At 43.8% G+C, this 22,687-nt stretch overlaps 5 protein-coding genes and 1 pseudogene across 6 annotated transcripts in view; 3 read left to right on the top strand and 3 right to left on the bottom strand.

The window, feature by feature from the left end:
* Positions 1 to 22,687, bottom strand: part of LOC132865856 (zinc finger protein 850-like) — a 1,522,149-nt gene that overhangs the window by 1,290,363 nt on the left and 209,099 nt on the right. The gene's annotated exons all lie outside the window — the stretch shown is intronic.
* Positions 9,732 to 10,394, top strand: LOC132865886 (histone H1-like; annotated as a pseudogene).
* LOC132865901 (histone H2A-like) lies at positions 10,783 to 15,014 on the top strand. Of its 2 annotated transcripts, XM_060898410.1 has the most exons (2): positions 10,783 to 11,173; positions 14,908 to 15,014. In XM_060898410.1, the coding sequence occupies exons 1-2, from the start codon at positions 10,798 to 10,800 to the stop codon at positions 14,976 to 14,978; spliced, it is 447 nt and encodes a 148-aa protein (XP_060754393.1). In that variant the 5' UTR covers positions 10,783 to 10,797; the 3' UTR covers positions 14,979 to 15,014. The 2 variants fall into 2 exon arrangements, with proteins under 2 accessions (XP_060754393.1, XP_060754392.1); XM_060898409.1 differs by lacking the exon at positions 14,908 to 15,014 and having other exon boundaries at positions 10,798 to 11,342.
* On the top strand, positions 11,722 to 12,355 carry LOC132865894 (histone H3). The gene has a single exon (XM_060898404.1). The coding sequence runs from the start codon at positions 11,751 to 11,753 to the stop codon at positions 12,159 to 12,161; it is 411 nt and encodes a 136-aa protein (XP_060754387.1). The 5' UTR covers positions 11,722 to 11,750; the 3' UTR covers positions 12,162 to 12,355.
* Positions 12,571 to 13,005, bottom strand: LOC132865909 (histone H2B-like). The gene has a single exon (XM_060898417.1). The coding sequence runs from the start codon at positions 13,003 to 13,005 to the stop codon at positions 12,631 to 12,633; it is 375 nt and encodes a 124-aa protein (XP_060754400.1). The 3' UTR covers positions 12,571 to 12,630.
* Positions 13,607 to 13,993, bottom strand: LOC132865925 (histone H4). The gene has a single exon (XM_060898430.1). It carries the CDS (start codon positions 13,985 to 13,987, stop codon positions 13,676 to 13,678), a length of 312 nt encoding a protein of 103 aa, XP_060754413.1. The 5' UTR covers positions 13,988 to 13,993; the 3' UTR covers positions 13,607 to 13,675.

Here is a 22,687-nt window from a genome sequence, read left to right on the forward strand (position 1 = left end):
TCCAAAGACATGCAGGTTAGGTTAACTGGTGACTCTAAAGTGAGTGTGAATGGTTGTCTGTGTCTATGTGTCAGCTCTGTGATGACCTGGTGACTTGTCCAGGGTGTACCCCACCTTTTGCCCGTAGTCAGCTGGGATAGGCTCCAGCTTGCCTGCGACCCTGTAGAAGGATAAAGCGGCTAGAGATGATGAGATATATATATTTTTTTTATTCCCATTTATGCAGCATACAAGAGTCAAGGATGGAGATACTATCCACTCAGAAATTTATTTAAAAATAAAGGCTCTGCGTATCTCCTTTAAGCTCCAAGGTCCCAACCAGCTTTTCAGCTCACTGTTTTCAAATGTGAAATCATTTGAAGCTAAACTGAAGTTGTGGCAAGTGCAACTGGAAAGGGGAAACACTGTGCACTTTCATACTTTGCAAGAACAAAAGCCTGCTGTGACATCTGAATATGCTGGGGAGTGTGCAAAACTACTCCAGGCCTTTGGAGAGAGGTTCCAGCTGATGAGAAGTTACAAGGAGGACCTGAACATATTTGCAACACAATTCAATGTGGAATCAGCTGATGTGCCTGACAACCTACAGCACAAAATAATTGAGCTGCAAAGCAACAATGAGCTCAAAGCTAGGTACATCAACCTTCCTCTGCTTGAGTTCTACAAACTGTATGTGCGTCCTGAGGATTTTCCCACTCTGAGGAGACATGCACTGAAGTTTGCATCACTGTTTGGGACAACCGACTGCTGTGTGCAGTTCTTCTCAAAACTGACCCTTGCAAAGAATCGGTTCCGCTCAAGACTGACTGACCCAAACCTGGAAAACCAGCATCGTCATCTGTACCATCTGACATCAGATGCCTCACCAAAGAGAAGCAGTTCCAGCCTTCACATTAGGTCGGCCAGATATAATAATAAAAATTGATAAGATATTATTATATTGTAGCATCTTCATTACATAAAATGCTCAGAGTGCTTTACATCAGTACATATAAAATCAATAAGAACACAAGACTAAAAACAGAGCATTAAAACAATAAGAGGTGGATAAAATTTAAAAAGAAAATGGGAAGATTAAAAAGGGATTAAATAGAAAGTTACACCAATAAAGTTGCTTTATTTGAATAGCATGAAAGAAAGCTAAAATAAATGGGCTGCATCTTAATTTTCAGCAGAGGTTATGGGTTAAAAAATGTAGTTTGGCCCCCACAGAATGTTATAAAACTCGAAATGGCCCTTGATAGGAAAAAAGTCCCCCACCCCTGCACTACATGATCATTTCCTTGGTTCCTCTCCATTATATATACCCAGAGTCTTGCCCCTTGTGTCATGTGTGCTGCATGCGGGTAGCGTGCGCTGCATGCATGCCACACATGGGGTAGAAAGTGAGATGCACTTCTGTCTTGCGGGCCACACAAATAGCAAGTGTGGAATACCTGTGTAATACTTCTGAGGCACGTCACTCATACAATGACCGTGCGTCACTCATGCGTCTTACTGTCATCGCAAAAAGCCCCTACTAGCCGTGCTGCTGACTTGGTTCAGGTCAAGTCAAGTTTATCTGTATAGCACTTTTAACAATAAACATTGTCACAAAGCAGCTTTACAGAATTTGAACGACTAAAACATGAGCTAATTTTATCCCTAATCTATCCCCAATGAGCAAGCCTGTGGCGACAGTGGCAAGGAAAAACTCCCTCAGACAACATGAGGAAGAAACCTCAAGAGGAACCAGACTCAAAAGGGAACCCATCCCCATCCGGGCAACAACAGACAACATGACTATAACATTAACAGTACTAACATAAAGTCAGCTTCGTTGATGCTATAAACCCCCCACCGACGGAAACCCGAGCACAAAACCGTTCACAACAAACGTAGTCCTAAAGTTAGCAAGTCAACTGCAGTCCCCAGCCACAAAAGCACCACTACAAGAGTCCAGAGCATCCTCCAGGCATGACCCCCAACTGTCCACGTGGGGCTGTCCTCCACAGGAGCGATGCGATGAGACTCCAACCAGACACAGGGCACCAGGATGGATCAGGCAGGTCTGAGGAACAGAAGAGGTCAGCATCTCCATCCCAGGACCAAAATGTAAATCAGAGGAACAGAGTTGGTGGGGGGGGGGGGAGAAAACACAGGTTGTTAGGTATGCCCAATGTCACCTGAATAAGTAGGAACAGTATACATATTGCACTGAGTACAAGTAGGGACTCCGGCAACTAAGAGGCTGTCCACACGGCAACGGATTCAGGTGAATCTGATAAAATTGTTTATCGTTTCGGCCTGGCGTCCACACGGCACCGGCGTTTTGGGTGCCCCAAAACGAGAACGGGTTCCAGAGTGGAAAAATCTAGCAATGGCGCCGTTGCGAAGTCGTCTGGATGAGTAGAACGGATTTGTTTACGATGACGTCACAACCACATGACTAGAACAAGCAGCACTCTCGCTGTTTTGTATGAACCACTGCATTGCATTCACTTTTGTATACAGCTTTTCTTTTAAATAAACAAGTAACTGAACCATTTCTTGAATTTCTTTTTTTTATTGGATAAGACTGCTTTTCAAAATGTTCACACACAATATAAAAAGTTATATAAATTATATAAAAATGCTTTTCAAAATGTTCACACACAATAAGAAAATTAAGTTATATAAAACTATGCACACTAATAAAACTAATTTGTACACACAGAAGGCACGATTTCCTTGCATAGTCGCAGCCATCTTCTTGTTGTTGTTGTTGTGTGTTTGTTCCTGAGTGCTTCACGCCGGGTGGAAGAAGGGGTTTATGTGCATGCGTCCTACTTCTTCCATTGTTCTGGTGTCTCCGATGGGACCGTCTTACAGCGCACGTAGAGGTGTGGCATGTGTATTGCATCGTTTTCAGCAAGCGTTGCGTTGCCATATGTACCTGATATTTCACTGATCCGTTGCCCATGTGGATGCGATTTTTTTTTTTATAAAATCTCATTGTCGTGTGGTTGTAGCCTAACTATGACAGCATAACTAAAAGGCGAGAGCCAGAAGATAACACAGGCATGAGGGGCCCCGGGACATAAAGCAGCCGCCACTACACCGTCAACAAACTCGAGTGAGGAAGCGAGTGGGGACTGACAGCATCCATACATCCCAGTTTACCAAAACACTGTCTGAGGACCCTCCAGATCTACACCTTTACCTCATAAACACCATTAACAAAAGGCTTGACTAAACAGATATGTTTTCAGCCGAGACTTAAACACTGAGACTGTGTCTGATTCCCGAACACTACTTGGAAGGCTGTTCCATAACTGTGGGGCTTTGTAAGAAAAGGCTCTAGGCCAATTTATGCTGACAACCCAGTCCTCGCAGATGGTGTCTGCGAAGCCCCCCCCCTTCGCAGACGCTCTGCGCGCACCTCCCAAAAATTGTGACCACCGCAGACAGCCTCGCAGACAGCGTCGCAGACAAGAAGGCTCTGATTGGTCCACTCTACATCCACTGTACACGCACTTCCACTTCCCTACTTTCCCGGTTTGGTTTGTTTTCATGAACACCATTTTTAAAAACACGAGCGAAGATGGAGCAGCATGAAGAGTGGTTGATCGAGGAAGTGAGGAAGTACGTACATCTATACAACTCCAGTTCTAGTCATTATAAGTAACCGGAGGATAAACACTCCACTAACCACACCCACCAACTACTCCTAGCGATTTTGTGACTTCATGCCCCCTTGCGTTGTGGCGGTGAGTAACATTGCGCACGCCTATTACTCCCTGCTCAACGATAAATTACAACTGTCTGCGAAAAGCTATCTGCGAAAGCCTTGTCGCAAGAGCATGCAGAGGCCTTCTGCCCCCTGATTCAGCCTTCACTATACGAGGTACCAGCAGATAGCCTGTACCTTTTGATCTAAGTAGGCATGGCGGGTCATAGAGGACCAGAAGTTCACTCAGGTACTGTTGTGCGAGACCATTCAGTGCTTTAAAGGTCAATAGTAGTCCTTTATAATCAATACAAAATTTGATTGGGAGCCAATGCAGTGTGGATAAGACAGGGGTGATGGGGTCATATTTTCTAGTTCTAGTAAGGACTCTTGCTGCTGCATTTTGAACTAACTGGAGCTTGTTTATGCACTTATTAAGGATCAAAAACAGCCTTTCAGCCAATGATCTGGCATCAGTGTGGACAGGCCTGAAGAATATCACTAACTACAGGAGACCATCCCCCTACACTGCAATGAACCATCAACTGGCTGACGAGTTGAATGTGTTCTACTCCAGATTCGACAAATTCACACCTCTCCCCCCCTCAGACATTAAAGACCCATTCACACCCCCTGCTATTCTGCCTCCTCTTGCCTCTGACCCCACACCAGCACTCAAGATCTGTGAAGAGGATGTTTGTCAGCTTTTTCACAGACAGAAGATCAGGAAGGCACCTGTTCCAGATGGTGTGTCACCCTCCTGTCTGAAGGTCTGTGCTGATCAGCTGGCTCCCATCTTCACCCAGATCTTCAATAGATCCCTGGAGCTGTGTGAAGTCCCCTCATGCTTCAAATGCTCCACAATAATCCCGGTTCCCAAGAAAACCACCATCACAGGACTGAATGACTACAGGCCTGTAGCTCTCACATCTGTAGTCATGAAGTCCTTCGAGAGACTGGTGTTGTCACACCTGAAGGACATCACAGACCCCCTGCTGGACCCCCTGCAGTTTGCCTACCGGGCAAACAGGTCAGCGGATGATGCAATCAATATGGGACTGCACTACATCCTGCAACACCTTGACTCTGCAGGGACATACGCCAGGATTCTGTTCGTGGACTTCAGTTTGGCATTTAACACCATTGTTCCAGACATCCTCCACACCAAGCTCACCCAGCTCACTGTGCCCTCCTCCACCTGTCAGTGGATTACAAACTTACTGACTGACAGGAAGCAGCAGGTGAGGATGGGGAGCATCATATCCAGCAGTCGGACTGTCAGCACTGGGGCCCCCCAAGGGTGTGTGCTCTCCCCACTGCTCTTCTCCCTTTATACCAATGACTGCACCTCAAGAGACCCGTCTGTTAAACTCCTGAAATTTGCAGACGATACAACGGTCATCGGCCTCATCCGGGATGGTGACGAGTCTGCATACAGACGGGAGGTTGAACGGCTGGTCTGGTGGTGTGGTCAGAACAATCTGGAGATGAACACGCTCAAAACTGTGGAGATGACAGTGGACTTTAGGAGGAGGCCCCCCACTCTGCTGCCCATCACCATCACCAACAACACTGTGACTGCCGTTGAAAGCTTCAGGTTTCTGGGTTCCATAATCTCTCAGGACTTGAAGTGGGAGACAAACACAGTCACTATCATCAAAAAGGCTCAGCAGAGGTTGTACTTTCTGCGCCAGCTCAGGAAGCTCAACCTGCCTAAGGAGCTGCTGACACAATTCTACTCTGCCATCATTCAGTCTGTTCTTTGCTCTTCCATCACTGTTTGGTTTGGATCGGTCACCAAACAGAAGAAGAACAGACTGCAATGGACAAGAAGGTCTGCAGAGAAAATTATTGGTGTCAGGCCAAGTTTACATTAGACCGTATCTGTCTCATTTTCTTCGCGGATGCACTGTCCGTTTACATTAAAACGCCTGGAAACACCGGGAAACGGGAATCCGCCAGGGTCCACGTATTCAATCCAAATTGTGTCTGGTCCGGTGCTGTGTAAACATTGAGAATACGCGGATACGCGGATACACTGTGCTGAGCTCTAGCTGGCGTCGTCATTGGACAACGTCACTGTGACATCCACCTTCCTGATTCGCTGGCGTTGGTCATGTGACGCGACTGCTAAAAAACGGCGCAGACTTCCGCCTTGTATCACCTTTCATTAAAGAGTATAAAAGTATGAAAATACTGCAAATACTGATGCAAATACTGCCCATTGTGTAGTTATGATTATCTTTAGGCTTGCCATCCTTCCACTTGCAAGTGGTAAGTGACGCGCATGCCCGACATGCACTGAGATCACACACACAGCGGCTCAGTCCCAAATCACTGCTCGTGCACTTCACGCGCGCACTCTGTGAGCTGCGCAGGGCCGGAGTGCACACCCTCCAGAGGGCACTTGCTGTTCAGGGCAGAGTGATTTGGAGCGCAGGATGCCTGCGGAGCCGAGCGTATCCGTGTATTGGCGTTGCTATGTGCACGCGAATCGTGTATTGGCGTTGCTGTGTGCACACTAATCGTTTTAAAAACGTTAATCTGATGATCCGCTGATACTGTCTAATGTAAACCCGACCTGGCCTAATGTAAACCCAGCCTGCCCTCCATCCAAGACTTATACTTGTCCAGAGTCAGGAAACGAGCAAGTAACATCTCTGCGGACCCATCACACCCTGGTCACAATCTGTTTAATCTTCTCCCCTCAGGGAGGCTATATAGATCACTGTATGCAAAAACAACCAGACACAAGAACAGTTTCTTCCCTCAGGCTGTCTCTGTGCTGAACAGCTAAAATCCAGATTCATATATCAGTAATATCACTTGCAAAATATCTGCACACTCATACTGTCATTCTGTTCTCACTGTTACTTATATATATTTTTTTACTTATTTAAATTTACTATTCATCTTTGCACTAGGGGCGGCATGGTGGTGTAGTGGTTAGCGCTGTCGCCTCACAGCAAGAAGGTCTGGGTTCGAGCCCCATGGCCGGTGAGGGCCTTTCTGTGCGGAGTTTGCATGTTCTCCCCGTGTCCGCGTGGGTTTCCTCCGGGTGCTCCGGTTTCCCCCACAGTCCAAAGACATGCAGGTTAGGTTAACTGGTGACTCTAAATTGACTGTGAGTGTGAATGGTTGTCTGTGTCTATGTGTCAGCCCTGTGATGACCTGGCGACTTGTCCAGGGTGTACCCCGCCTTTCGCCCGTAGTCAGCTGAGATAGGCTCCAGCTTGCCTGCGACCCTGTAGAACAGGATAAAGCGGCTACAGATAATGAGATGAGATGTAGTGACATTAAATTTCTTATCTTAGCAATATTTCTGAGATGAAAGAAAGCTATCCAGGTGATTTTATCAATGTGAGTTTCGAATGAAAGACTGGGGTCAATAATCACTCCGAGGTCTTTTACTGCTGCACGTGAAGAAACAGGAAGGCCATCCAGAGTCACTGTGGAATCAGAAAACTTACTTCTAACTGCATGTGGTCCGAGTACAAGACTTCAGTCTTGTCAGAGTTAAGCAGAAGGAAATTAATAAGCATTGTTTATTGTTTATTTGCACATAAAAGAAACACATCATTTTGTTAAAACAGAGAAAAAAGAACATGCAGGGGAAGACCAGAAACCTCCAAGGTTTTTCAAGGGTTTTCCCCTATACTATGATTAATTACTGTATGGTCATAACATCTTCTGTGATTATAACATAAATAAATAAATAAATAAATAAATAAGATCAAACAAAAGAAAAAAGCAAATCATTATCAAAATACAAGAAAATAAGGAAGAACTAATGAACTAACTTATGAGATAATACAAACAAATAACATATCAAATTAAACAGAAGTTAAAGAAAACCAAATACACAATTTAAACTAATAAGTAATAAATCATAAGTACATAGTAGAAAAAGTAAAAAAAAAGTAAATACCAAATCTTTACGTATATAAGTAAACATAAAAAACAAGAAAAACAAAAATCAGGAGGGGGTAGTTGGCTTGTCTATGATGTCATTTTTTATACATTTTTTGAAAGTGGGTCGGGACAAACAATTTCTTAGGGATTGACTTAAACTGTTCCATATGGAGGGGCCTCTAAACATTATTGTGAATTGCCTTAGATTAGATTTTGTCATTATTGGCCTTAAATTGTTTTTGCTGTCTGGTACTATGACTACGGATATCTAAATTGAATTTGAATAAATCCTTGTAATGTTCTGGTAAATAAGAACTTTTATGGATTACTTTATGAACGAAAATGGCTGTTTGAAGTTTGTTTATGTCATATACTGTCAAGACGTTCAGATCGTAAAATAGAGTCGCTGAGTTTGCTAAGAAAGGGACATTTGATGCAATTCTCACAAAGCGCTTTTGTAACTGGTACAGTGGTTTGATGGAAGTAGTATAAGTATTTGCCCAGATAATATTGCAATATGTTAAACAGGAGTATATCAAGCTGTAATACAAAGTCATAAATATTTTACGTGAAAGGCAACTTGCAACTTTTCTTATGATTCCAATATTCTTGTAAATCTGTTTGCAAATATGATCAATATGAAACTTCCATATGAGTTTTTCAACTATAATGACTCCAAGAAAATGTGCATTAATTACCTGTTTAATGGGTTTGTCATCTATGAATATCTTAGCCATTTCTATACTGTATTTCTTATTTCTTCCTGTAAAGATTATGAAATTTGTTTTATCTATATTGATGGACAACTTATTTGCCTTGAACCAGCGATTTAGCTTGCCTAGTTCATCATTTATCGTTGTTATAAATGTATCAAAATTTTTATGAGACATGAATAGATTAGTATCGTCTGCAAATAGTAATGTAAAGAGTTTGTCTGATACCAAGGCGAGGTCATTCACATAAATCAAGAACAAAAGAGGACCAAGTATGGATCCTTGAGGGACTCCACATGTTACAGTTTTATGGGATGAGACAAAACTATTACTAAAAACATATTGCTTTCTGACAGATGATCTTTTAACCACTGGAAGGCAAAACCTTTAAAACCATAGGAGTTTAGTTTATTGAGTAGTATATTGTGATCTACGGTGTCAAAAGCTTTAGATAAGTTGAGAAAAATTCTGACGGTAAATTCGTTATTTTTCAGCATCCAGTGTCTAATGTCCTTACAGCTACCCAAAGTGATTCGTGTTAGGGTTATAGCTGCGCAAAGTGATAATTTTTAGGGTTATAGCTGCGCAAAGTGATAATTTTTAGGGTTATAGCTGTGCAAAGTGATTATTTTTAGGGTAATAGCTGCACAAAGTGTTCGTGTTCAGGTTATAGCTTCACAACATGATTCGTGTTAGGAAGGAATTCCACAGTAGGGTTCACATCTCTTTTGATGTCGTCCGAGTAGAGCTCCAGGAGTGTGGAATAAAATAACCAAAAGGCTGCAGCAGAGTCTCCGCCTGGTCTAGTCTTCCTGTTGGCACATCAAATTCCACCAAATCCAACACCACAACTCGCCCACATAGACACACACACACACACACACACACCTGACATACACACACACCTGACATACACACACACCTGACCCGCAGGCGCGCGCACACTCACTCCAAAGCTGTGCTTTCCACAGCACAAAAGCGGCTCCGTTTCCAAAACTGCACACTACACTCGAACAGTGGAAATCCATCAGGGTCATTGACAGGGCTCTCCTTCCTTCCACTCAGCCCAGAGCGCTTACAGCGGCCACGCCGTTTCTCAGCCCGTTTTTACACACGGCATCGCACAAAGCGCGCAGCCCGCCGGCTCGAGCCGCACCGTGCTGTTTTATGGCCACTGCGCGACACGCTCGGTCTGTACCCGGGCCTGCTGGAGCTCGGGAGGAACGAGAAAGCCCGTTCTCGCTAAACGTGTGCTCGATCGCTTTGGATCTTGTCTTCCGAGTCTTATTTTCGCCGAGAAACGCCGTGAGAAAACACAAGTGCGAGTGTGTGACGGCAGCGCGCTCACTCAGCGGCAGCGCGGTTGAGTCTCAAACGTTCTCATGAGCGCTTTTAAGCCCCGCCCCCGGCCTCCGTTTCCCACACAGCGTTTCACTCGCTTCCGCTCCGGAGCTCCGAGACAGATGGCAGAAGTCGCTCCCGCCGCCGCGCCGGCCAAAGCGCCCAAGAAGAAAGCAGCTTCAAAGAGCAAGAAATCAGGCCCGAGCGTCGGCGAGCTCATCATCAAAGCTGTTTCTGCGTCGCAGGAGAGGAGCGGCGTGTCCCTCTCCGCCTTGAAGAAAGCTTTACAGGCCGCCGGATACGATGTGGAGAAGAACAACTCCCGCGTTAAAATCGCCGTCAAGAATCTTGTGAGGAAAAGCGTCCTGGTGCAGACCAAAGGGACCGGTGCGTCTGGCTCTTTCAAGCTTGAACAAGATGCAGACCGAAGGCAAGAAAGCCGCGCCCAAAGCCAGAAAGGCGGCCGCCAAAAAGCCAACCGCCGCTAAGAAGCCCAAAAAGATAGCGGCCAAGAAACCCGCCGCCAAAAAATCCACCAAGAGCCCGAAAAAGGCGAAAAAAACGTCGACCCCCAAAAAGGCTGCCAAGAGCGCGAAGAAAAAACCTGCCAAGCCCAAAGCCGTAAAGCCCAAAACGGCCAAGGCAAAAAAGGCGGCCCCCAAAAAGAAGTGAACATGCTTGTATGTTTGTTTTCTTTCCCTAAACGGCTCTTTTAAGAGCCACCCATGTTTTCGTTGAGAGAGCAGTATTCCATATTCACTCAGGATATCAGATGCTGCTGATTGTTGTGGTGGAGTTGATTCCTGCTTTACAAAACGGTGACAGGAGGGCGCTGGGAGAACATGAACTGAGTCAGGGCTGATGGAAATAATAACAATTTACATTTCTATACATCGATATATAAACTTTATAATATATATGCCTATATTCCCTTCTTTCCTTTTTCATATCTCTCTCACACACACCCGTGGTATGGTTGTCACGCAGGCTGACGCTGGAATTTGACGGCATGTTTGTGATTGGTTTTTCAGCTACAACGATCTTAACCAATCAGAGAAGAGCCGTGTTGTCTTTATCACAGAGGGCACGAGCTGTAGGGCTCTTTATTTCAGAGTTGTTCCTGCGACGCATGTGAGCAGCAGAATGAGCGGAAGAGGAAAGACCGGCAAGGCTCGAGCCAAGGCCAAGAGTCGTTCATCTAGAGCCGGACTCCAGTTTCCCGTGGGCCGTGTCCACAGGCTCCTGCGGAAAGGCAACTATGCCGAGCGTGTCGGCGCCGGCGCTCCAGTTTATCTGGCCGCCGTGCTGGAGTACCTGACTGCTGAGATCCTGGAGTTGGCCGGTAACGCTGCTCGTGACAACAAGAAGACTCGCATCATTCCCCGCCACTTACAGCTCGCTGTGCGCAACGACGAGGAGCTGAACAAACTGCTCGGCGGAGTGACCATCGCTCAGGGTGGTGTGCTGCCGAACATTCAGGCGGTGCTTTTGCCCAAAAAGACCGAGAAGGCGGTCAAGAGTAAATAAACTCACCCACTGCTGCGTTCGTCAGTCCCCAAAGGCTCTTTTAAGAGCCACTCATCTATGCTCAAAAAGTGCAGTTTTTTTAATCCTTTCCCAGGTTTTGGGGTATTTCAAAGCTCTAAATTAAAGGAATTCATAAACAATATAATCAAGTGGTATTAATAATGATGCATTTTATTTATAACGCATTTTAGCCGTAATAGTAACTAATTAGCAACACTAATAATAACAGTAGTTTGCTGGCGATAAAGGAAGGCTGATGGGTGAAAATAGATTATGACGGTGCTGTCCGTGCGGCGATTGAACCTACAAAACGCGCTAAGCTGCGCTGTTGGCTCTGCGGAGCTGCGCGAGCGGCAATAAATTAGGGACGGGTGTGGCTGTGTTTCAAACTGTGTCGGCGGGAAAAGACGGTCCAATAGCGAATAGGTGACGCAGCGCGTTCTCGCCAATGACAGGCGACCGCGTTCAAGACGCCCAATGAGCGCAGGGCGCTGTTAGAGTTGAAAAAGCCAGCGTCCGCCGGTGCCGTTTATTCTGTTTCTCATCTGTGAAGCACAGAGCTCTCCGCCATGGCAAGAACCAAGCAGACGGCCCGTAAATCCACTGGTGGCAAGGCGCCCAGGAAGCAGCTCGCCACGAAGGCTGCCCGCAAGAGCGCCCCCGCTACCGGCGGCGTGAAGAAGCCTCACCGTTACAGGCCCGGCACCGTGGCTCTGAGGGAGATCCGCCGTTATCAGAAATCTACTGAACTGCTCATCCGTAAGCTGCCCTTCCAGCGCCTGGTAAGAGAAATCGCTCAGGACTTTAAGACCGATTTGCGCTTCCAGAGCTCGGCTGTCATGGCACTGCAGGAGGCGAGCGAGGCATACTTGGTCGGCCTGTTCGAGGACACTAACCTGTGTGCCATCCACGCCAAGAGAGTGACCATCATGCCCAAGGACATTCAGCTGGCACGCCGTATTCGCGGAGAGCGCGCTTAAACGCGGACTCCGTCTAACGCACACAAAGGCTCTTTTAAGAGCCACCTCACTGTCTCACAGAAACGAGCCCGTCTCCATCCCCTGCACGGAACACCGTTCTGTTTGAGCTCACGGTTCGAGTGGAGTCGGAGCAGTGAAACAGAACATTGTCACAAGGCAGATTTCCATTTATCCGCAGATACAAATAAAACATTTTAAATAACTCAGTGCAGCACCCATATTTTTACTCGGTTATTTTCGCTTTGTAAGTAAAATAGTTCCTTTATTTACTCATTGATGGAGGTCGGTTTTCTTGATGTGGCAACTTTTCTTGTGTCTCCCGTAAATAAATTTTTATTCAATTCTGCATTTGTTATAAAACAAGGGTACAGCACAAAGAGAGAGAAACGAACTTGCTCCTCTATGAAAAAGTGGGTGGCTCTTAGAAGAGCCGTTGGGTTGCTGAAGGCGGCCGCAGCAGCAGCGCACTTTACTTGGAGCTGGTGTACTTGGTGACAGCCTTTGTGCCCTCGGACACGGCGTGCTTGGCCAGCTCGCCAGGCAGTAAAAGGCGCACAGCGGTCTGGATCTCTCTGGAGGTGATGGTGGAGCGCTTGTTGTAGTGAGCCAGACGAGAGGACTCACCGGCGATACGCTCGAAAATGTCATTGACGAAGGAGTTCATGATGCCCATAGCCTTAGACGAGATGCCGGTGTCGGGATGAACCTGCTTCAGGACCTTGTACACGTAGATAGCGTAGCTCTCCTTCCTGGACTTTCTGCGCTTCTTGCCTCCTTTACCAGCCGCCTTGGTCACGGTTTTCTTGGAGCCCTTTTTGGGCGCGCTTTTAGGTGGCTCGGGCATGGCGCTGCTCCTCGGATAAACTGTAAGAGAATGAATAAGGCCCGCCTCGCGGCCGCTCTATTTACAGGTCCGCAGTGTAATTAGACATGAGGCAGGAACATATTTTATTGGCCAGAGTTCCAAACCTCCTCATACGGGGCGCCTCCTACCGCTCCGCCCACTTCCTTCCCCTCCGCCTCGCTTTGTCTCCCTTCCCGCCGTTTTATATTCACATCACTGATGGAAGAATTTTATAGATAATTCATTCTAGTCTTATATTTCTATTACCACCATCTGAAGCGTTTCTCTCTCACACAGCTTTCATATAGAAACGGTTAAGTATTACTGATGTTACTCGTGTCTGCAGTTTTCTGTTCTCTGCTTCATTTTAAATAGACTTTATTTTCATTCAGATTTGCATCAAACAATACACATTAGAACGAGATTTCGTTGCTGTGGCTCAGTGTAGTGCAGAACAAAACAGCAAGTATATTACTTGAGAATTAATATATATATATATATATATATATATATATATACACACACACACACATACACACACACATACATATATACACACACACTACTTTTTCCCCTCTCTCACACACACTCATGGAGAAAGAGCTCTTTGTGGATGTTTGGGTGGCTCTTAAAAGAGCCGTTGTGTTGGTGCGGTTCAATGTCGGAGCGTTTAACCGCCGAAGCCGTACAGAGTGCGTCCCTGGCGTTTCAGGGCGTACACCACATCCATAGCGGTGACGGTCTTTCTCTTGGCATGCTCCGTGTAAGTGACGGCGTCGCGAATCACGTTCTCCAGGAACACTTTCAGCACACCGCGGGTCTCTTCGTAGATCAGGCCGGAAATGCGCTTCACACCGCCACGGCGAGCCAGACGGCGAATAGCTGGCTTGGTGATTCCCTGGATGTTGTCGCGAAGAACTTTCCGGTGCCGCTTAGCGCCTCCTTTCCCGAGCCCCTTACCGCCCTTTCCTCTGCCAGACATCGCGCTGCTCTCTCCAAGTCAAGCCGCTCAGTTCATATCACTACGCAGCGCCCACAGCCTTTATACACTCTCTACAGGACCGAGTTGAGACCCGGAGTGGGCGGGCCTCAGGCCTAAGAACAACGGTCCCGCAGTAAAACACATTCAAAAAGAAACAGAACGCCACAGCTTTTCACTGGCGAGCGCATTCTTCATCCTTTCTGTGCACAGAAACATTATCATTCACATTATTTTTTACGCCGTTTTGATCGGCTGAGCGAACTGCAAACAACTGCCGACAGATCATGGTCTGCTCATGCGCAGTTACTCCCTGTCAACAAACAGCCATCACTGTAATGAGGTTAGTAAAAGCACTCTGTGTTTGTGCAACATTGGCGTTCCCTTTTGAGCCCGTCTGTGGCTTCAAGGCCCGGATTCTAAACTCCTCGGCCCACTACAGCTACAGGTCAAAGAACGCAGAACATCGCCTTATTACTCGGCCCGGCACTCAGCTCTGATCCACACCGATGTCTGTGTACACTGTTAACAGAGCCGACGCTTCACCACACAAGCACCCTCGAAAAAACGCTGCCTTGTTTTTCTTCCTCCCCCAACCTAAACGCTGGGTCGAGGCTGTGGGGTCATATTCTTGGGTTATTTTAACTCATTCTGAGTTGCTTTCTATAACCCAGCTGCTGGCTTAGTGGTTGAGGACAGTCAGATATGACGCAATCTACCCAGCAGCTGCGTCCATTTAAATCGGTCGTTATAGTATTTGTGCTACATTACAATTAAAAAAAAAAAGCTATTCTTCCAACTGTCCTGTCCAGTATCTTTCAAAATGCACTGGAAAAGGGCTGATTTTGGAGGGCAGTAAACAAAGTGGTTTCAGCGGATCAGCAAAGTGGCGATCCACAGACAGAAGGGAACCGACAGGGAAGGGAATGGACAGTCAATGGGACAAGGAGCCGCAAGCCGTAACCAGCTGTTTCTAAGCTCCTTCCCCTGCTGATTTTCAGCAATGATTGTGAATGATCTGATTAATTAACATAAACAAATAATGGTTTGTTTGTGACGACCATGTTGTGTAGTTTTGTGTAGTTTTAACAGCTCGGCATTGTCCAGTGTGCTCAGGCACGGTCACTTCTAATCTTGCACAGCTGTTGGGCTGCTGTTGAGTCGAAACACCCCAGCCGCTGGGTCACACTACATTTAAAAGCACTGTTTTTCCCCAATGAACAGTCTTTGTGCCCAGTAAGACGATGACTGGCAAGGGGGCAGTTTAAAGCTACACAGATTAAGGGTTGTAATATTATGATGTGCTTATACAAACTCTCCCTGCTGTAAAGGCAGCAAAATTACATGGAAAAATTTATTCACAGTTAGCCAGTTTGCATGGTGATAGAAGTGGTGAATGTCAATCCTTATTCGTATTGACACAGATATCATCAAATGTTACGACATGTTGCTGCTGCTTTTCTTCATTGAGACAGACATGTTGATTTTGTTTTGACAGATGTGTGTTTTTCCTGCAGCCTTTGTATGCATATAAACGGACAGCTGTGTCAAAAACAAACTTGCAAAATAGGAGCTTCATAAGCTCACAGATGGTTTTGGAGGTAAGCGTGTAATTGCTGGAAGTTTCTGCAATGGAAAACTACAATACTTACATTTAATAACAATAGTATATCATATAATACACAGTAAAATGTGTACTGTGTGTCTGTGGATAAGGGCTGGTATGGCAGTGGGTTAGCTGTATAATTTGTGCCATTATAATACCCACAACGTACAACTACTGTTTTCTGTTTTCTGTGTTTCAGGTGAGGCAGTAGATGAGGAGAGTTTTCTTTTAGATGAGGGCCCCATTGCGAGTCTCATTCCCAAAATTGGCCTCCGATCACAATTTCTAAAACACTACAGAGAATTAGTCAGTAACTAATGTCACCACAGCAAATAGCTCTACTGAATATGTGAATAAAACAGCATATGTTGGTTTTCGCTGCAAAACACGGATGTGCGGTGCACAGTGCCAATTAGGCATCTGAATATTTTCAGTGTTGTGAAAATGGCTGTACCAGAACTTTTACATTGATTAGGTTGTCCAGAAGACACCTTCTTAAGCATCATTCTCAAACTGAACACTGTCTTCATAGGATATCAAATGATCCAGTATCGCCATTTCAGCTCCATGATACTGAGGGTATATACTCCTGTGTTTAGCCAAAATGGGGGAGGGGGTGTCCCTGACACAGATGCCCTGATACAAGGGATTGCACTCGGCTATTCAACCCTGCACATGTGACGTAGTCAGACGGCAATCATAACATGCCAATTTCAATTTCCAAGTGGTGCCGTCCCACCTGGGACTCGATGCAGCATGCGTTATATGAAATGGAGAGAACTGTTTCTCCAGCGGTTACAATCCTGCATGCGTCCCTACAGGCCTGTACAAACCAGCCATCAAAAAAAAATTTGGAAAGGTCCATTTGTATGTGTTTAATATTCTGTTATTGATTTTAATGTACTTTTTGAAACTGTACTTTTAATATACTCTTCTGTTTTATCTAAATGTTCTGTTGTGAATCTGGTACAATAAAATTAATATCCTGCACAATGTGGTTAGATCATTAGGGGATTTTGGCACAGGCCAGAGTCTCCAATATAGCTGTAAACACATACAGATTGAACACGTTTCATTTGCTAGTGACTGTTAATAATGTATTATTTATTATTAATGATTGTTTAATTATGATTAATCAATAAACAGTGAGAAGAAAATAAGCCAATAATAAATACCTCATTAATTGGCTAATTTTAACTCAGTACTGCAGTCAATATAACCAACATATTGGGTTGAAACAAGAACCCAACCAGGATGTAAATTTAACCTAATGGTCTTTGTTCAAGTACAGTGGTGCTTGAAAGTTAGTGAACCCTTTAGAATTTTCTATATTTCTGCATAAATATGACCTAAAACATCATCAGATTTTCACACAAGTCCTTAAAGTAGATAAAGAGAACCCAGTTAAACAAATGAGACAAAAATATTATACTTCATCATTTATTTATTGAGGAAAATGACCCGATATTACATAACTGTGAGTGGCAAAAGTATATGAACCTTTGCTTTCAGTATCTGGTGTGACCCCCTTGTGCAGCAATAACTGCAACTAAATGTTTCTGGTAACTGTTGATCAGTCCTGCACACTGGCTTGGAGGAATTTTAGCCCATTCCTCCATACAGAACAGCTTCAACTCTGGGATGTTGGTGGGTTTCCTCACATGAACTGCTCGCTTCAGGTCCTTCCACAACATTTCCATTGGCTTAAGGTCAGGACTTTGACTTGGCCATTCCAAAACATTAACTTTATTCGTCTTTAACCATTCTTTGGTAGAACGACTTGTGTGCTGAGGGTCGTTGTCTTGCTGCATGACCCACCTTCTCTTGAGATTTGGTTCATGGACAGATGTCCTGATATTTTCCTTTAGAATTCGCTGGTATAATTCAGAATACATTGTTCCATCAATGATGGCAAGCTGTCCTGGCCCAGATGCAGCAAAACAGGCCCAAACCATGATACTACCACCACCATGTTTCACAGATGGGATAAGGTTCTTATGCTGGAATGCAGTGTTTTTCTTTCTCCAAACATAGCACTTATCATTTAAGCCAAAATGTTCTATTCTGGTCTCATTCATCCACAAAACATTTTTCCAATAGTCTTCTGGCTTGTCCACATGATCTTTAGCAAACTGCAGACAAGCAGCAATGTTCTTTTTGGAGAGCAGTGGCTTTCTCCTTGCAACCCTGCCATGCACACCATTGTTGTTCAGTGTTTTACTGATGGTGGACTCATGAACATTAACATTAGACAATGTGAGAGAGGCCTTCAGTTGCTTAGAAGTTACCCTGGGGTCCTTTGTGACCGCACCGACTAGTGCACGCCTTGCTCTTGGAGTGATCTTTGTTGGTTGACCACTCCTGGGGAGGGTAACAATGGTCTTGAATTTCCTCCATTTGTACACAATCTGTCTGACTGTGGATTGGTGGAGTCCAAACTCTTTAGAGATTGTTTTGTAACCTTTTCCAGCCTGATGAGCATCAACAACGCTTTTTCTGAGGTCCTCAGAAATCTCCTTTGTTCATGCCATGATACACTTCCACAAACATGTGTTATGAAGATCAGACTTTGATAGATCCCTGTTCTTTAAATAAAACAGGGTGCCCACTCACACCTGATCCCATTGATTGAAAACACCTGACTCTAATTTCACCTTCAAATTAACTGCTAATCCTAGAGGTTCACATACTTTTGCCACTGACAGATATGTAATATTGGCTCATTTTCCTCAATAAATAAATGACCAAGTATAATATTTTTGTCTCATTTGTTTAACTGGGTTCTCTTTATCTACTTTTAGGACTTGTGTGAAAATCTGACGATGTTTTAGGTCATATTTATGCAGAAATATAGAAAATTCTAAAGGGTTCACAAACTTTCAAGCACCACTGTAACCCGACATTTCGGTTAAATCTTTAACGCAGCCTGACGGGTTAAATGCATAACACAGCATTGTGTCGGTACAGTATTTACCCAGTGGCTGCGGTAAAACCAGGGTTATTGTTTTTTTTAAATGTGTGTTTTGTGTTTTTTTTTTTAGTACATGTCACTCAGAAATGCTACTGCCTTGTCTAAGGTACAAGCTGGTGTATCTGTATCAAAGACAAAATATTACCCTTTCTTTATTTTGGTACATTTTTCTCATATATTTATTTTATTTATTTGTTTGGCATTTATGACATTGTTATAAGGGACATTTATATCAAAATATTCAAACATTTTTATGTAATAATAATAATAATAATAGGTCAATTAAATAAATCATTGGAGGAAGATTAAAAAATAATGAATTAAATAAATATTTTTTGTTTTTGTTTGTTTGTTTTGTTTTGTTTTTGGTAGTATACAAGGAATTTGCTTTGGTGGTTGGTGCTTGAACGGTTAAGATAAAATAATTTAAAAATAGACAAAATAGTTATATAAATGTCAGTGAACATGCCACTAATTTATCTAAGTTACCAGCAGCAGCACAGAAAGGAATGCAATAACAAATATCAGACCTTACTTTATCAGCTCTCACAAATGCAACATTTAATACAGAATCTATAAAGTTCTAAATTCACTGCATTTTCACCAACACTAATCTCATTCTTACACTCCAAGTTTCATTTACAGGGAAATCTTATTCATTTCACCAGTTGGGCAAAATAAACCAACATGCAGAACATCAAACCCATCTGTCAAAATAAAGCCAGCGCTCTAATGAACACACTCAGCACTGTCTACTCCCAGGCCTTTTCTTCTCTATAAACACAATGCTCACAGTAAATGGGGGGTTAAGGCCCATCATCTTCCCAATCTGGGTTACAGTAAATGTATATACATCTACACTCTGTTTTGACCGGATCAATGTGTTTATTTAGTTTTGTGATTATTTATTTTGATTATTTTTGATCTAACTACTTAATTTATTACATGTCTACAATATTCCTCAATTCACATTCCAGTGTTGATCAAACTGCCATGCAGTACAGTGGGTTGAACGCAGGCATTAATACACAATGGTGACAAATAAACCCACGCTCTTCACATCTCTCATGGATGGATGGGAGCGGCATGCATCCATATCCTACATTACAATTATTGGATCATTTAATTATTTCAGGGGCGACACGGTGATGTAGTCGTTAGCGCTGTCGCCTCACAGCAAGAAGGTCCTGGGTTCGAGCCCCGGGGCCAGCGAGGGCCTTTCTGTGTGGAGTTTGCATGTTCTCCCCGTGTCCGCGTGGGTTTCCTCCGGGTGCTCCGGTTTCCCCCACAGTCCAAAGACATGCAGGTTAGGTTAACTGGTGACTCTAAATTGACCGTAGGTGTGAATGTGAGTGTGAATGGTTGTCTGTGTCTATGTGTCAGCCCTGTGATGACCTGGCGACTTGTCCAGGGTGTACCCCACCTTTCGCCCGTAGTCAGCTGGGATAGGCTCCAGCTTGCCTGCGACCCTGTAGAAGGATAAAGCGGCTAGAGATAATGAGATGAGATGAGATTTAATTATTTCAACTGATTTATTGACTGAAAATTCAGCGAGTCAAGTTTCCAAATGTGGCCACATGAGGGAAACCAACAGCCATCCAGTACAACATCAGTTATTATTATTATTATTATTATTATTATTATTATTATTATTATTATTATTATTAAATACATTTTCTAACAGGCAACAAGCCTAGCACTGATAAGCCCCCCCAGCTATTTCCTACAGATTTATTGCTGAAACGCTGACTTTAATCAACAAAGGGAACGTGCACTTCCTAAACTTGGCCACACGATGGCAGTCAAGAGCCACGCAAACAAACAGCGCTAACACACCCATTATTATTTACATTATTCATCAATCTTTAGCATTTCTCCTAGTATTTCCCTACTTAGTTAATTTATTATTATTATTATTATTATTATTATTATTATTATTATTATTATGTGTTTCTACATTTCTCAGTATATAGATGTTAAACCGGATTTGTCCTCAGGAGCGAGCTACAACTAGTGGCCGAAGGTCCAAAAAAATGTAATTGTTTCTTCATAAGCATCATTTTCATTTTTCCAAAACTTTCCGCAACATTCTCATTGTTCCTAACAAGGCAGTCTTTTGGAGATGTTCTATTTTAATACTCATGTCGATCTTTTTCATCCATTGTCCTAACTTATTCAGTTCATTCTATAAGTAGGGGTACATGTCATGTCCACAGGTTGTATTTATCAATTTTACGAAATATTCACTTCAAAAAATTATCAATTTTACATTGGTACACATTCTTTTTTAATTTAATATAAAATGTCAGCAAGTTCCACCATTTATTTTGCAGAAATTGTGTACACAACATTGGATTTTTTTTTGTGCTGTCCAATTTGTTAAAGGTCAAGGTTTGCTCTCCAAATTAACAGTAGGATGCATGTTTTTGTATATTATTTTCATCATTTTTTGTTGAAAATAACCATTAAAACATGATAAAGGTGTATTTGACTCACGACTATATATTCAATTTGCATGTGTCTGAGAAATCTCTGTCAACAGTGTTAGCCATTGGCAAAACCCCTTTAACTCAGCAATGGTTTGCTCCAAAGTCACCTGTCCAACAGCACGTGATGTCACTTCCTTCAGTGGAGGAAATTTTAACTTTGTGTGGTCTGTCTTTTCTCCTCCTCCTCAATATTTCATCAATATTATTGTCTGCACATAGAGTGGGTTAATTGCTCATCAACTGTGTTATCAACATGTTCATGTGCACTTCATTTAGATATTATATTTACAACACTGTAGAGAAAGATTGTTTAAACAGATGTTGATCAAGGTCATGAGGTGACATGTTAGCACGGGCGCAGATAGAGGGTGGGACAGGTGGGATTCGTCCCACCCAGATTTAAATTCACCTCGTTCGGTCCCCCCCACTTATAGGGAGGAAAAAACGTCTATGCTGTCTTTCTTTGCATAAGGTAAACCTCACAGAAAAATCAAAAGACTAATTAATTACCATTCGGTTTATTGAGGTGCACAGCAGTACATGCATAGTTGCAACAACTCACATAAAACAAAACAAAGACTGATATTCGGTTGGTTGAGCTGCACAGACTGCACAGGTTGCGAGCTCGAGCTTGGTTGCTATGGTTACCCACAACAAGTTTGACAGGCATATCAGGGACAGCTCCTAGTTCAGGACCCCAACACGGCATGATGAAGGGTGCCAAACCGAAAAGGCAGAAAATGATTGCATCGTTTTTTCAAAAAACAACGACTGTAAGTAAACTGTGCCTTACTTTATCATATCACCTTGCAATTTTTTGATAGTCTGTTCAAAGTAATGTCGTAGTGAAAGTAAAATCGTATGGAGTAGAGATGCCTTTCTGATAGCCTCCTCCTTTCGGTGGTAGCCTGTAGATCCAGTGCTCAGAAGGCAGTTTTAAGGGCATCAGAGTATATTCCTCGCACAACACATGTTGGGGTTGGGGGTGGGGTTGGGGTTGGTTTGCTAGCAGCTTTGACCCCCCCAGTTCAAAAAACGTATCTGCGCCCCTGCATGTTAGCACCTAGCAGCTAGCACAAGGGCCTAAAATGAAAGAAATGTCATGTTACCCATCAAGTGTCGGTGGAGTGGAAGAACATGTCTGCTTTGGCACAATCAGCTCATCAAAATGTCAGCTGTCCAATTATCGGCCAATATCAAACCTCCCCTTTATCTCCAAGATCCTTGAAAAAGCTGTGGCACAGCAGTTATGCTCATATTTACATAGGAATAACATCCATGAAATGTATCAGTCAGGATTTAGACCTCATCATAGCACAGAGACAGCACTGGTTAAAGTAGTAAACGACCTACTGTTGGCGTCTGATCAGGGCTGTGTCTCGCTACTTGTGTTGCTTGACCTTAGTGCAGCATTTGATACCATTGATCATTCCATTCTTCTGGATAGACTAGAAAATGTTGTGGGAGTTAAGGGAATGGCCCTCTCCTGGCTCAGGTCTTATCTAACTGATCGTTATCAGTATGTTGATATAAATGGTGATATTTCTAGACGTACCGAGGTAAAGTTTGGTGTTCCACAAGGTTCTGTCTTGGGTCCACTGCTTTTTTCTCTATATATGTTACCTCTGGGCGATATT

Source organism: Neoarius graeffei, chromosome 18 (assembly GCF_027579695.1).
Source record: "Neoarius graeffei isolate fNeoGra1 chromosome 18, fNeoGra1.pri, whole genome shotgun sequence".
Taxonomy (NCBI): Eukaryota; Metazoa; Chordata; class Actinopteri; order Siluriformes; family Ariidae; genus Neoarius; species Neoarius graeffei.